The sequence below is a fragment of the Prunus dulcis genome, unplaced genomic scaffold (assembly GCF_902201215.1).
Source record: "Prunus dulcis unplaced genomic scaffold, ALMONDv2, whole genome shotgun sequence".
Lineage (NCBI taxonomy): Eukaryota > Viridiplantae > Streptophyta > Magnoliopsida > Rosales > Rosaceae > Prunus > Prunus dulcis.
In genome coordinates this window covers 2,074-16,867 of record NW_023010080.1, presented here as the reverse complement: position 1 = coordinate 16,867, position 14,794 = coordinate 2,074, and the positions used below count along the sequence as shown (strand labels likewise).

The window sequence follows — 14,794 nt, the reverse complement described above, 5'->3', positions numbered from 1 at the left end:
GTCATATACAAGTCATAGTCCACGTGCCATGCTAAATAAATAATTTGTCATGCCAAGGACTAAAATAATATTATAAAATACAAGCCCATGCTAAACTAAGCACCGTCTCCCTCTTTAAGAACGATAAAATTGAAGCACGCCAAGCGACATGCAACGCCAAACAAGGAATTATTATTCTACACCCAATCACGCCACAAGCTTAAGTGAGTCTCAAGCCACTCAAATACTCGGGGTTTGCTTGAGTGGGTTGTGGTATGGATGGTAATAAAGTTTTCATGAGGTCCATTGATGGGCCGAGAAATGAAGGTTCCGGGTTGCTTGGGGGCCTCGAAACTCAGACCCATTTCTTAGGCCCAAACATGTGGGTGAGCACAAGAGAGAAAATATCCCAACCAAAAAGCCCAACCAAAATGGCCCACTAAAATTAACCCATATAACCCAATACTTGATGGGATTAGCCCATTTGTTTGGTAGGTTGACTTGCTATCTTAGAAGGCCAATACAATTAGAAGTAAGAAGCAGCAAAGGCTCCATCATTGGGTCGGATAGAAAACAAAGCCACGGGTGAAGATTGAAAGGCCATGTGTGCAGAGCTGCTGGGAGGGAAGGAACAAGTTTTCAAGCAAAACATCCAAGAGACCAAAAGATACTGGCGCGCAGGGAGCCACCCTTCGAACCAGCATGTATACCCATTTCTTTCCTTCATCAAATCTAACCATGAAAGAGGGGAGAAAAGAGAGGAAAGGGGATGGCTGAAAATAGGAATTCTTCACTAGGGTAGCTGCTAGAAAGGGACCTTGAGCTCCCCGAATCCCTAAATTTGTGCAAAGGAGCAGAGTAGATTTCACCAAAATAAGGATGAGGGGAGAAAGGAAGGGAAATGCTTGGCAAAATGGGATAGAAGCCATTAGGGTTTCTTGGAAAAAAATGGCTTCTAGCGGCTATAAATAGGGCATCTTCTACTAAACAAAAGAGCAAGCTTCCTCTCTTACTCCCAAGACCCAGCAATTTCGCACTCAGCCCATCCTTTTCCCTTAGTTTTCCCTCTTGGCAAGCTGTTCTAATACTTGACAGAGTCTCTGTCAAGCTACCGGAAAAAAGCACTCAAGCCACCATTTTCTCTCTTTCCCTCATTCTCAACTAAACCTCTCTGCAAAACCATTTCTCTCCTACCTTAATACCCCATCTTTCCCCTAGGAACACTTAACTTTCTCTTTAGTGCTAAACTCATGGCAACTTTGCTCCCATGCCACAAGCCTCTCACGCCAAGCTAAGATTTTACCTGTAAGCACTAAGAATTTATCTGTAAGTAGCCATTATTTTTTGTTGGTGAAGGTAACCAAGGTGTTTTTCTTTAGTTTGCTCCTTACGGCAGCTCATCCCATTTGTAGTTGCCAGAAGAAAAAGGCCCCTACAATTCCAAACACAAATTATACTCGCAAGTGCATAAGATCAATCGTAATTTAGCATGACAAGTACAAGGTCATTCCCACTAAGATTGAGTTTAACTTCAAATTAATTTAACCTAATTTACTTCACAAAACACTCTAACTAATCAAATTAATATAAACGAGAAATCAAACTTATAGCATTCTCACGTAAACACATATGGGGTTTTTGAATGAGTGATTTAATAAACTAAAACAACAAAATTAAAGGACAAAATGAGTAGAAAAATCAAAGCACACAAAGACAATACATTCAAATTGATGAAAGCACTAGGATAATGAATTCACCACTAGTAATCCAACGTATAGCCTCTTATTCACCTACCTATTAACTAACTAATTGATGTTGCCGCTTTGTTTTCCTTTTTCATAAATTACCTAAGGTATTTAGGCTAACCCAAATATTTCTAAATACAATTCTCCTATGGTATTAAGATCAATGAAAACCTCTAACAAGCATGTAAACCCTAGGAGCATGGTATTTACTCTAAAAGAATTACTGAATCCTAATCACAAGAAGTAGCCTCAACTTAAGTATGGTATTTACTCTAATTTTCATAAGATAAACTCAATTTAAAATCTAGATGGTGATCAAGCATCAAGATAATCAACCAAGTTATTAAGCACAGTGATTAAGAATCCAACATCAAACAACAATCAATAGATAGGCAAAATAAGAAAACTAGATTATCATACTGGGGCATTATGCCCTAGCAAAAGAAACTTAATTACACATAGTCATAGAATTCGGCATAAGTTACATAAGGAAGAAACAATAAAACCATATAGAAGTTGTGGTACTTTTCTGATAAGCTTATATTTTATGTACATTTTTGGGCTATTTTACCTATTTATTTATTTTTATCCTTGATTTAAATTGTTTGTTTTAATTTGCTTTATGAGATTTGTGAAGGAATTGTGGAAATAAGAGAACTTGAGCTAAAAAGGGGTAAGAAGAGGAAGATTAGAGATTAATTGGAAAGAAGCCAAATCATTCCTTTCACAAGCAATGTTGTCAAATTTCCTAATTGAAGATGGTTCAAATCTGACCATGTCAAACAAGGAGAAATCAAGAAGACCCTAGATTAATAGGAATCCTATTTTTATAATGATTGTAATTATACCTTAGATAGGTAGGATTTCTAGTAATATAAATAGGGAGATTCATCCATTGTAAAAAGATCCTTACACATTTCATACTCATAGCCAAAACACCCTAAGGAGAATAGGAAGAGAGCTCGCGCAACCTTGGCATTCTACTTGAAGAATTCAGTGTCTCTCATGTCTTCATCAACCGTCATGTTTCCCAATAAATCCTTCATGAACTAATTTATTTTTACTAGGACTACGATGTAGCCTAGCTATGAATACTCAAATTCTTTGATATTGTTAATTTTATTTATCAATACATGTTGAGTGTTTGTTACCGTTTGTAATGATTTCAATTAATTGACCACTAATGCATGGTTAGAAGAATTAGGTTGGGACGGAAGGAAATTCCTAATAAATAACTTATTGTAACAAGTACCATAAACTACATTGCCAATCTGAAGAGAGTGGGTTGACGGTAAGGAACACAACTCATATATCTAATCTTCTGATATTGACTACTTGCAACTAATCACATCAAATTTTGGTGCAACTCCAATTTTTGTCATTGCATGCATTACTCCCATGTCTTTACACATTGAGGATAATGCTTAGTTTAGATTTGGGGGTGTGGAACTTTGTTGTTGTGTGTTTTTGTTTTTGTTTAAGTTTTGAGTCATAAAACAAAGGATTTTGTGTTCCAAAGAAACTTTTTCAAATTTTTATAGCCACAAAAGTTGTTTTGGTCATTGAATAAGTTCTAGCCCCAATATGTTGTGTCTATATATTTTCAAACACTACATTGCAATATCTATTTTTCTGTTAGTTGATGTGCGCATGCGCTAATATGTGTTTGTTATTCCAAATAGTTACATTTTGGTGACTATACGCAATGCCTATAATATTTTAGACATTAATATTGCATTTATTTTTTATTTTTATGCCAGTCGTGCATATGTGCGTATATGCAAGTATATTTCAAAATAGTTTATCTTTTGATATTTGTCATGTAGTGTATCATATTTTACACAGTACATTACAATGTAAATATCTGTTTCTAATGCAGGGAGTTTATTGAAACCATTGAATTCAGAATATGGTAAAGTAGCTCTTGGGTGGGGAACTACTTCTTTGATGGGTCTCGCAATGGCTCTATTTGTGATATTCCTATCGATTATTTTGAAGATTTATAATTCTTCCATTTTACTGGATGAAATTTCAATGAATTAGATTCACAAGAATCATTAACTGGCTTTAGCCACTTCGTTGTACTTTGTATTGCATTGTATACTTTGTATTGTGCATCACTAACTTTGTGTGTGTATGTATATACATATACACACATATATATATATATATATATATAGAGAGAGAGAGAGAGAGAGAGAGAGAGAGAGAGAGAGAGGTTTTAAGGTTTATAACTTGTAAATTGATCTATTTATGTAGAATTCTAGAGCAACCGGCTGGAATTTGTCGCCAGCCACTGGAAATCTGCCGGCTGCGAATGGTGGCCAGAATTTTCCGTCAGAGTAGGTGGCTTGCCGAAAAGTTGGCCGGCAACAATTGTTGGTCACAGGAAAGTTGACTTTTAGATTTTTGTTGTTGTTGTCAAGTATAAGGGCGATTGACTTTAAATCAATTTGTTAAAATATGGAAACAATGGCAAGGTTTGTAATTTTGACTTGTTTTAGCAATAAGTCGTTTTTAACATGATATATTATACAATTACTCATATAAAGCCTATTGAAGAGAAAAATCCAAAACTAGCCACTTGCCATTTTCTAATTGGGTCTTAGTGAGTTAAAAAATTTCTAATACCAATTAGAAAATAACAAGTGACTAATTTTAGATTTTTCTCTCCAAATAGGTTCTATATGGGTAATTGTATGTCATGCTAAAATGTGCCCATTAATGAAAAACCCTGAACTCATATGGTATATTTTAGTTATTGATCTTATAAAATTATGTTATTATATACCACATTAGTAAACTATTTATGGGGCTTAAACAAAAGGTCCCAGATTGAAAATACAGGACTAGAATGAAGCATTGCTCAAACTATAGGAACATGGCCAAAAATAAAATCATGTACATGTTGAACACGGAAAACACCCTCAAATATGAATTCATCCTGGTTCCGACGGCAACATCCCATAGCTTCGGCTACTGTAGAGCACTCACTGATCGATGGGAACACACAATGTACAGCAGCCAGTACACTAATCTCTACTGGCAGTGACCATTTGATCTGAAAACTTTGAGGTTAGTTTTTGGCACAGGGAGTCTGTAAAGGAATTTTTTTTTTTTTTCGCTTTCTCTTACTTCAAAGTCAGATGGGCATTTTGCAACAGAAAAGAGTAAGACCATCCCCGATTTCACATGGAATTTCGAACACTGTCTTCACTGTTGATTTAGAAATGCTTCATTCCTTCTCCGCAATCACCACAAAAACATCCTTCACTGACCACCTCCGTCTCTTACTTTTGGATGGGGGATTGATGACAGCTCTCTCAGCATCGGCTAAACGGTAACCAATCATGACCTCTCTCCTCTGTCGAGCTCGCAAGAGTACTTCATAGAAGCTCAATTCCTCACCTTCACGGAGATAGAGATCTGCTTGCCTTATTTGCAATTCATTGCCCTGACAAATCAAACACAAGGTAAGGTTGGTGAAATAAGTAATTAACCACTTATAAGAACAAACTGCACCTCCATCAAAAATTAAAGAACCATTTATAACAACAGGGTTTTTAATGATTTTATCCAAGACACTAATTTGGGTGATCCTACTGCTTTACTGAAAGCAGTTTATACTTGGTCAAACTTGAGGTCTGATATCGTTTGGGACTTGGAGCAGGTTTCACAGATGCTTGGTTTTAGTAACTTGAATGCTTGGATTAAGATACAAGGAGTTAGTTTTTACAGAAGAATTCCTTTGGAAGCAAAACGCCAAGATAATTGGGCAGAGGGAGACAAAAAATATTCGGTTGTAACCGTCACAACTTCCATTTTCATAGTAAAAGGAAATCTGCTCTGTATTAGTTAGTGACTTGGGCTCCATTGAGGAGTTATCCTAAATAGTAAAATCTGGCAACTACACTGTTTTACCCCAGAAATTTATTAAACTACCAAGGGCAGGATAACAAATGTTGGAAAAGGCCCAGCGAGAAGCCATTTCACAATGTTATGATTGATCATTGGAATCAAATGACATGTTCTAGTGGACAGTTTGAAGGGAGAGCTCATGTGAAGTCTATTTTGACTGCAAATAAAATTCTGGTACTACTGCATGGAATGGAATCATATGTAACAAAGAGAATACCTCCTCTGCAAACAGCTCTTCCAACACATCATTTATTTGCCGATCCTCAGCCACCATAGCCAATGCCATGCTTACGAGCTCATTCGATAGCACATAATCGCTGATCTTTGACATGGATAATAGATTTTTAGTCCTTGGGTCCAGAATTTCACTAATTATAACTGACTTATCTGAAGCTTGCTGCATTTCTCCTATCCATGAGCCTTGTGAGAAGCTTCCTCTTTGAACATGTGTTACCATAGGGAGACGCTTAGCCTGGAAATTTGAATAACACAAGTATATAGGATTGGAACTGAAGATAGATAAACTATGAAAATTGATAACTTGAATCTCCTCGGCAACCAGTATTATATCTTCACATATAGTCCTCAAGAAAAATAAATCTTTGATGATACAAAGGAAAAATATAATTCTACTCGAATGTCAATGCTATTACATAACATCCAATGTACGCAAAAAGTAAAATAGATAAAAAGAATAAATAAATAAAAAATCATCCATTCTCTCATTATGTACACTAATAATGGAAGCTAAAAGTGGCAAGTTGAATAGAACAAAACAATGAATATCAATACCCAGATTTGTTGGATGCTAGCTTTCTCATTTCACATTCAGTCATGTCCAGACTGATGATTCTAGAACAGGATCACAAACACCCCCACCCCCCAAAAAAATAAAAGAAATGAAGAAAAATAAAGTATTTTACCAACAAAATCAAAACAGGTTAACAGTATGTCTGAGAAATTACGACAATAGAAGAAATAATTTTTAGAAAGTGAAGTGTACCAGTAGTTTAATGGTGCACTCCAAAATCAAATCGCAAGTACCTGAATATCACGAATTAAAAGTAATGTTGCAAGAGATCTGGAATCAGCTTGAATTGCTGAGTCTTCCACAGACTCATCAGCCAAAATTAAGATCTGTACAGATGAATTACTAGATGAGCACATGTTTAACCTGTGAAATGATTTAGACATGTTTAAGTAATTATCATAAACGTCACAGAAAAGTAAAGACCCTACACAAGGACACCAATGAAGGTTAAGTAATTGTCACTAACTGGTCTACCACATTTTAGATGGTAAAATAATATCACTGCCCAGAAATGATACACCAATAAGATAGAAAACTCAGCCAGCAGGTTCTTTCCAATGGCAGGTCCGGTTGATGTTGATAATTTCATTTCACATATAGCATGAGTCATCATTTTCTTTATATATGAATTTCCATCCCTCTTACTACCTCACTACAGATATTTATAAAGGAGACACTAAATACTTTGTTGCTCACCGAATCAAAAGATTGCAAAGGAAGGCTTTCTAAATGACGGCGTATGACAGCATTCCCCTCACGATTAACTAAAGTTATATTCACCAACCGGCTGATGTCAAGGCCACCATCAATGAGCTTCTTTTCCCTCTCCTTTTCAGCAACCTCGTTGAACATCCAGAGCTCTGAACTAGGGGCTAGAAAGGCATCCAATACCTACAAATCATAGATGCATGAATCTAATTCTGTAAGAGCAAAATTTAATAATCAATTAACAGCACCAATGTAGATGTGGCAGTGCTACTTCTGAAACTTTTAAACTTGAATCCAGAAATGCAGTCTATTTTGAAGCTGCATAGGAAAACAAGAAGCTGTCTCTGAGATGAGTATCATCAGTTTGTACACTAGAACTGCACCCGAAGTACTGGGAGCATGATTGCAGACATCAAGTTTCATTACCATAATCATATCCTCCATATCTCGCCGCCAACCACAAAAAAGTATCCTTTCTGCAGACTTTGGAACAATAAAGTCTTTGGGTAGACTTCCTCTCCAGACCTGCAGCATTCAGGCGAAGAAAAAGAAAAATTAGGGGCATCAACATAAAGAACTTACCACAAGCATATCATCAATGTCCCTCCTCCATCCACAAAGTAGAATCTTCTGTGGCTTTCTTGCTGTTCGGGCAATGTGTATGAAAGATGCCTCTTTGACCTGAATGATCAAAGTGATTATAGTTTTGTGAGTTTTAATTATGCTATCTTCCATTCACTATAACTCCATGGTAGGCATCATCCTACTGTGGTCTAAAAGAGCTTATTCTTTAAAAGATTGACCTCTAACTTATAGCCCTTTCTCTGCAGCTCTAGTTCTCATTGGCTGCATTTTCACTCAATCTTGTGTTCATTCTGACATTCAATGGCTAATGATCGTAACAAGGGGCTAACTGTGACAACAGCCCCGGAGAATGGTACTACCAATGTGTAACCATGAAATTCGACAGACATCACAACATCAAAGGGCACTAACTAAAATATCTATAAAGGAAAACGATCATGATCCTGCAATTTGAATGCACAATGGACATGTCTAGAACGATTAGGCCAAAAGAACGAATGATGAAGGCACATCTAATGTGATTAAATTTTAAGGTCAAGTAGTAGATGTGTTTCATATTGTAATGTTGTAATATGTATTGATTTATCCATCAAACGATTTCTTTTTTACATGATAAACGATTCTGAAACTTCATTAGTAAAAAAAAAAAACAAAAAAAAACATCTGCACGGAACAGCTGAATGAAAATTTCCACAATAAATACTTTGAAACCAATCAAATAGCTTTTCCATTTGTTCCATATAATTAATCATCAGCACAGTAATTGAATGATTGCTTCCTAACCAAAAATAAAAACATCAAGGATCTGATGTGATATTGAGAACTAGAAAGAAAGGCTAATCGCTGATACCCAAGTCGCCAATAACTTTTCTCTCTTAATGCACTAATTATTTTTCTATCTCTGTAATATGTTTCCCAATGACCATTTGGTACCACGTTGTTGGAGGAGGTCCTGACTTTGAATCTTACGGACGATAGTTGCTGAAAGGAAAAAAATACTTATCTGCAGTATATTTATTTATTTGTTCTTTTGTCACCCTCAAACAGTGACCCTAAATGCATCATAACTAGGACAAGGAGAAATCAATGTCTCTGAGAACTAATTTAACTAAATATGTTTATTTTTTAATGACGTACCTTGAAGTTACTCTAGAATTAGTAACCTTAAGTAGACCATCAACACAAACAAAAGGAGAAAATGAAAAGTAAAAAAGATAAAACAAACTAGCAGAAACACCAAGCTAAAATTTGGAAACTCTATGCTTTAAAGGAATTGGAAATCACCATAGGCAATGGTGCAGGAGCATAGGTATCGTCATCCTCGGCTATAACAAGCACTTCATCGCCTTCTTGTAGAACATAAGAGTCATCAGGATTCAAAATAATTTTACCACCTAATGATGCAACCTTGATTCCACAAGGAATGGCATCAGGATAACTGATCAATACATCCTCAAAATGCATGCCATCCAACTGTGACCATCTTTTGATGTAGAACTCGCAATTTTCAAATCCAAGGATATCTTCCCATATCTGCTAGGTCCATCAGAGGGGAAATAGAAGACAATCAATTGCCATAATCAACAAGAAATTTAGTTACCCAAAAAAAAAAAAAAAATCACAAACAGTTGCATTGAAATAGAATTGTGTGACCATCCGCAATAAAGTTATAGCATGCAACACTAACAGAAAGTGACCTGTGCAAGTCCAGGCTGCCTAGCACATTGAATCATCAAACGGCCAATTACATCATGAGCCACAACAGTTTCAACAAGATCTCCACCAACAAGTTTAACAAGAACCTCATTGTCAAGATCACTTAGTTCAACCACGATATGTCCTCTCAGCCCTTCTTTTACTCCAGTTAGACTTAAAACTGTTCTCAATGCACGGGCATCACTCTGTGTCAAACCAGTGAACAATATGTTGGTGTATAGGAATAAAAAAAGGAAAAGGAATAGACTTCTGTAAAGTTGACTTATATGTTTTAAAAAAGTTTAAAGAAACTAATTATTTTTTAATAATATTATATATTACCCCAGTTTGACACAATATAAGTATACTATGATATTAAATATTAGAGAACTTAAATTTTCTAATTCAAGTATACCTGATCAGCATTTCCATCTTCAGCAAGGATGATTATTGCACGGGCTTTAGAGACAGAGACCTGCAAATAGTTGTATAAGTAACACATAGAGAGGCATACAAATGGCGTGAATAGTTTCAGCATTGTATGCATGCATTACAAAACTGTTCTAACACACAGTGAGTGTTTCTATGATTGGCTTAGAATGACAGAAAATCTAATAAATATAATATTTTTGAAGAGCAAAGAAGGTTTATGGCTGCTGAAATTTCAGAGAAAACAAAGAGATGAAGAAGAATGAAGAGAGAGGAATTACTGAGAAAGGAATTAGTTTGTTTCTTTTTCTATTTTAATGAAATTAAACCTATTTGTTGATGTGTATAACAAAAGAAACACTTTGTAGTTGATACGTAACACCCCCTAGGACTGAAGTTGAAAATAATCAGATAACTAAAGTTGATCTTCAAATAGATAACTCTGAATTTCGTAAATGGCAAGTTACATTTCAAAGTGAACACCATGAGCTTGTGCCAAAATTAACAATAAAACCAAGTCCAAAACACTTTAAGGTATTTTAAAATCACTCCATCATTTCATAAAAATATGACTTAAAGTGAGAAGACCAGACTGACTTGAGTTGTCACAAAAACCAAACCCATTTGGCCCCATGTGCCAACCCACATTAATATATCTTCATTCAATTATCTAACTGTTCCAGTTCAATTATCCCTACTGAGGTAGATCATAAAATTCTGTATAAAAATTGGAGTTATGAAGTTCATCATATTTTACTGTGCCCCTCTCCTGCCTCGCATGCCGCCTGAAATTGACGGGCGTCGTAGAGGAGAAAATTCTAACCATATTTTTAATTCAAATAACCCAAAGAAGGCAAGCACTCATACCTTTTTCAGGTCAGCCAAAATAAGAGGGCTCCCACTTCTGCATATTACAGATGTTCCTTTGAAGTTAAACTCCATTTTAGCAATGTCAAGTTCCATTTCCTCTTTATCTCGCTCAGCCATGACTACAACAATCCCTCCACCCAAACTCTCATTGGCTATTGCAAGCTGATTCAATAACGATCCCTGAATTTACAATGGAATACTTAACAAATGGAACAAAAACGCAATTCAAGCTACTAAAACAGTTATCCTTAAAGTAAAACTTTAACTTTTTTCTGAAAACAAGCAAAGCAATCAGAACTTTACCAATTTATCGCTCCAGCCAAGAATTAAAGTATGGTTTTGCTCAACCACCTTACTTCTTCCTTTCCTCAATGAATCAAACTTCTCCGAAATTGCATCAGATACAAGTCCAAGCATCATTGCAAATATGAGCATACCGCCAAAGCTAATGGAAACTGAAACAAGCCTTTCACCAATCTTTTCAGAGTCAGTATGGTTGCCAGAATCAGCTACATAAGTCCACGATAACCAAAGGCATTCTGCTAAGCTATCATCTTTCACTCCGAAGAGTGCTAAACCACCGAGAAAAATAAGTAATAGAGTTGCCACTAACAATGCCAATGGCTTAGAATATGGGTGGACTGATAAAAACAAATCAACTCGATATGCTAGCTGTTTGTTTAGAGACACTTCTTCTGAAATGTTTTCTGATGACCTTGATCTAGAGACATAATCAATGTACTTGAAAGCTAGGACAGGCATAGATAAAAGTGTGAGGGAGACCATAAGAGCTAATCTTTTTAAACTTTTGCCATGGAGATCACTCTGCTGCCCAAAGGAACTGATAAGCTCCGTAGAATCTGACAAATTATAGGCTCGTAACGTAAATTCAAGCTTGGAAATATGTTCCTGAAAGCAGAGCATGTGTTTAAATTAGTATGGCCTCGCCATTTAAACGAAGTTCCATACATTAACAGAAAAATTAGTAGGCCCAGCTCATATCTAGGGGACACAACATCGTAGTCAGATTGGAAAAAAACAGAAAAAGAAATCATCATTGAAAGGCACTTTGACCTATCTGAGGAAACATGAAACCAGATGCACAAGCTTTTATATGAACTGAGCCACAGATAAGTTTCTCATTCTTATCTTATTTGTAAATTTGGTTTTGGCAGTGTTTGATTGAAAATTGTGATTGGCATTGTAGTAGAAAAGCCTTAAAAACTAAAATTGTGAAAGAGTACAAAAACTTACTAAAGCCACTACGAAAATTAGGGGGGAAATTAAGAAAACGGTAAGGAAAAAAAAGTAGAGATACCCCATCTTAGTGGCAGAAATGAAGAAAAACTCTTGACCTGGCTCACTCCGGCATTTGAACCTGCCCAAGTAGGAATATCCTAGGCGAACCGAAACCAGGCTTGTATAGATACATACCACATCTTCTGGATATCTTAAACCCCTAACAGGTTGGTATTTTTCTTCCTGCTTTGCAGGAGTGAAACAAGAAAGGAAAAAAAAAAAAGGAAAGGAAAAGGAAAGATTATTGAATAAAAACACCTCATCTTCAAACTAAGAGCTCTAACCTCAGAGAATTCTGTGGGATCTGCCAGAACCAACTAGGCTTCTGTGGTGTTTTCAGTGCTCCAACATAAAGGCATCATTGCCAATTAAGCACCTCTGTGATCCTCCTTACTTTGTACTTTTCCTTTTCCTGGTAAATTAATTTAGAAAATCTTTGGGTACTTTTTAATCCACCTCAAAAAACCACTCTTGCTCTACCCTTTTAGCCAATCAAATATTATTCTTGTTCTTCTGAGCCAGTTTGTAAAAGAAATTTTTTGCTTTGGTTTAGCTAGGGCTGCCAAAACGAACCCTAATTATTTTTTGCATTTTCATATAGATACAAAAATTCTAGGATTTTAGGAATGGAAACCAATAGGAAAAAAAAATAACATTGAGGACTCCCATATTTTGGTGAGATGGTGCAGAATCAAGTAAGCCTAGTTACAAGTCTGAATGTTGCGGGAAGGCAGTGAAACACGAGTGTGTGTCACGTATTCAAATTTCAGATTAAAGTTTCTGTTTTTGTTTTTCCTTTTGCTGAAAAATTACTGAAAATCTTAGTTTTGTTTTTATTTAAAATTGGACTGAGTAAGGAAAATACAAGTATCCTATTACTGGGAATATCCTATTGCATGAAATCCATTTGAATCTCCTATTGCAGCCATCCATACACAGCCTTAAAGTTTTTCTTCTTTGTTTTTATGTTTCTTTTTTCGATGAATCATGTATGTTATCTAAAAGATCAACCAAAACTAAAACAATAAGTTTAAATACCTTACTTTGCTTAGTTCCACTCATAGTGTTTGCAGGCTGAATCTTATTAAAGCTCAATGTTTGAAGTTCAGAAAAATATTTGGTATCTCACAAGCTTTTTAACCAACGATTCTGGTAAAGTAAAATTTCAACAAATTGTTAAAAAGAATCCTTTCGTTTTTAATGGCTATTCAAGTTAGATGCTATTAGTTTTACATGACAAACTAAAGACCAGTATCTGATCAACCAAAAGGACTATTATATTAATGTGTCTTCAGGAAAACAAAATAAATTACAAGGCAAAACGGAAATTGCAACGCGATAAGGTGTACGGGACATATGAGTATATCTGCCAGTACAAGTCAAGGAATCTTAGATGTCATATACGGAAATACAAGGAATTCATATAAGTTATGAGTTAATTTACTACATACATCCAAACTAAATTTAAGTTTATTTCATTTCATGTCAACTAATTTTTCATTTATTTTATTACAAAACTTTCTTCCTCTTTTTTTACTGTACATGCCTATCGACATTAAAAGTGCCAAGTAATACTAATTGAGATGTCTCCAATATTTCATTTCTTTCATTCTTTAATAAATAAATACTGTAAGCATCGCAAGCAATAGAACTATACCTGCAACTCATTGACTTGGATATGTAAACAGAAATTCTGGTACACCACTGATGAAAATACTGTTGTCGCAATCTGCCAGATGCACAAAAAAAAATTTGGGATCAAAATCATAAATGTATATGTATGTACATATATCAATTGGTGAGAGAGAGTACCGCTACGAAAAAGGCCATTTTCCACCGAACGTTGAAACCATTTCCCAAAAACTTATCGCCCGAAACCGCACTCGAAACCTCCGATCTTCTTCTCGAAACGCCGTCGGAAACGCTTGGAATGGCGTCGTTGACGTCGTTTTGCTGCGGCTTCTCTCGCCGGCGACCGAAGTCGACCCTCCGTCTAAGCCTCTCATGGTTAAAAGCTCTATGAGGGGCCGAGGTCGAGGACGAAACGCTGCGAAACGGCGGCGACGAATTGGGAGACGAAACGCCGCCAAACGGCGGCCGATAATCGGGAGGAAGGTGTTGGGACTGCCTGGGGTTTGTTGGGAATCTTCGAGGGTATTTTGGAAATTTCGTTGAGTTCGAGTTGTTGTGGATGAAGGGCGGCGAGGGAAAGTACCAGTCTCTGCTGGTGGAAGACACTGCTGCTGAGTCGGAGTCGAGGGACATTGTTGGAATAATTGTAAAAGTTTAGGTACCTTTTGGGAATTCAATTTGAAATCTGTTTGGGCATTATTTCTTGCTAATTGTCTCTGCAAAATCGTTTTAAGAACTCTGTTAGAAATCATGGGTGGCTGTTTTGAATTTAAGGAGTTGTTAGGCTTAGAATTGATTAGTGCCTTGTTATTAAATTAATTTGGGGTGACAACAAAAGACGTTGACCTTAAACTTAAGGTGTAATGACTTCTGAATTTGTCTGGTACTACGAAATAATTTCTTTGAAAATACTTGTTCTTGTTCCCGACAGAGTAGAGATATACTAAAGAGAAAACTACATGAACACAAAGGTAATAGCCGACTTTGATTTTGTTTTTTTTTTGCTGCATATATGGTGTAGATGAGGAGAATTTTTTGGCAAATTTGTTTTGGAGAGAGACTCAATCTCTACATGATTATTGTTGCTTTGCAGATATGTTGATATTTGACATCAAGCACAAGA

General features: G+C 36.0%; 1 protein-coding gene across 3 annotated transcripts; it reads right to left on the bottom strand.

Moving 5' to 3' along the window:
• Positions 1 to 4,474: 4,474 nt before the first annotated feature.
• Positions 4,475 to 14,430, bottom strand: LOC117612817 (ion channel CASTOR-like). 3 transcript variants are annotated; one of them, XM_034341457.1, is made up of 12 exons: positions 13,852 to 14,430; positions 13,697 to 13,768; positions 11,044 to 11,649; positions 10,738 to 10,920; positions 9,857 to 9,916; positions 9,444 to 9,647; positions 9,031 to 9,279; positions 7,744 to 7,842; positions 7,150 to 7,344; positions 6,687 to 6,779; positions 5,860 to 6,114; positions 4,475 to 5,178 (listed from the first exon to the last, which is right to left on the bottom strand). In XM_034341457.1, exons 1-12 carry the CDS (start codon positions 14,302 to 14,304, stop codon positions 4,960 to 4,962), a joined length of 2,688 nt encoding a protein of 895 aa, XP_034197348.1. In that variant the 5' UTR covers positions 14,305 to 14,430; the 3' UTR covers positions 4,475 to 4,959. The 3 variants fall into 3 exon arrangements, with proteins under 3 accessions (XP_034197348.1, XP_034197347.1, XP_034197349.1); XM_034341456.1 differs by lacking the exon at positions 7,744 to 7,842 and adding an exon at positions 7,588 to 7,686; XM_034341458.1 differs by lacking the exons at positions 7,744 to 7,842; positions 9,444 to 9,647 and adding an exon at positions 7,588 to 7,686.
• Between the last annotated feature and the right edge of the window lie 364 nt (positions 14,431 to 14,794).

What these genes read in the sequence shown, in the direction of transcription:
- LOC117612817 (XM_034341457.1), bottom strand. Translation starts at nt 14,304, where the DNA reads ATGTCCCTCGACTCCGACTCAGCAGCAGTGTCTTCCACCAGCAGAGAC. An exon ending in GGCAGCCTGGACTTGCACAG is followed by an intron (nt 9,280 to 9,443) that starts GTCACTTTCTGT and finishes TGGACCTAGCAG; the next exon opens with ATATGGGAAGATATCCTTGG. An exon ending in TTTTAATTCGTGATATTCAG is followed by an intron (nt 6,115 to 6,686) that starts GTACTTGCGATT and finishes TCAAATTTCCAG; the next exon opens with GCTAAGCGTCTCCCTATGGT.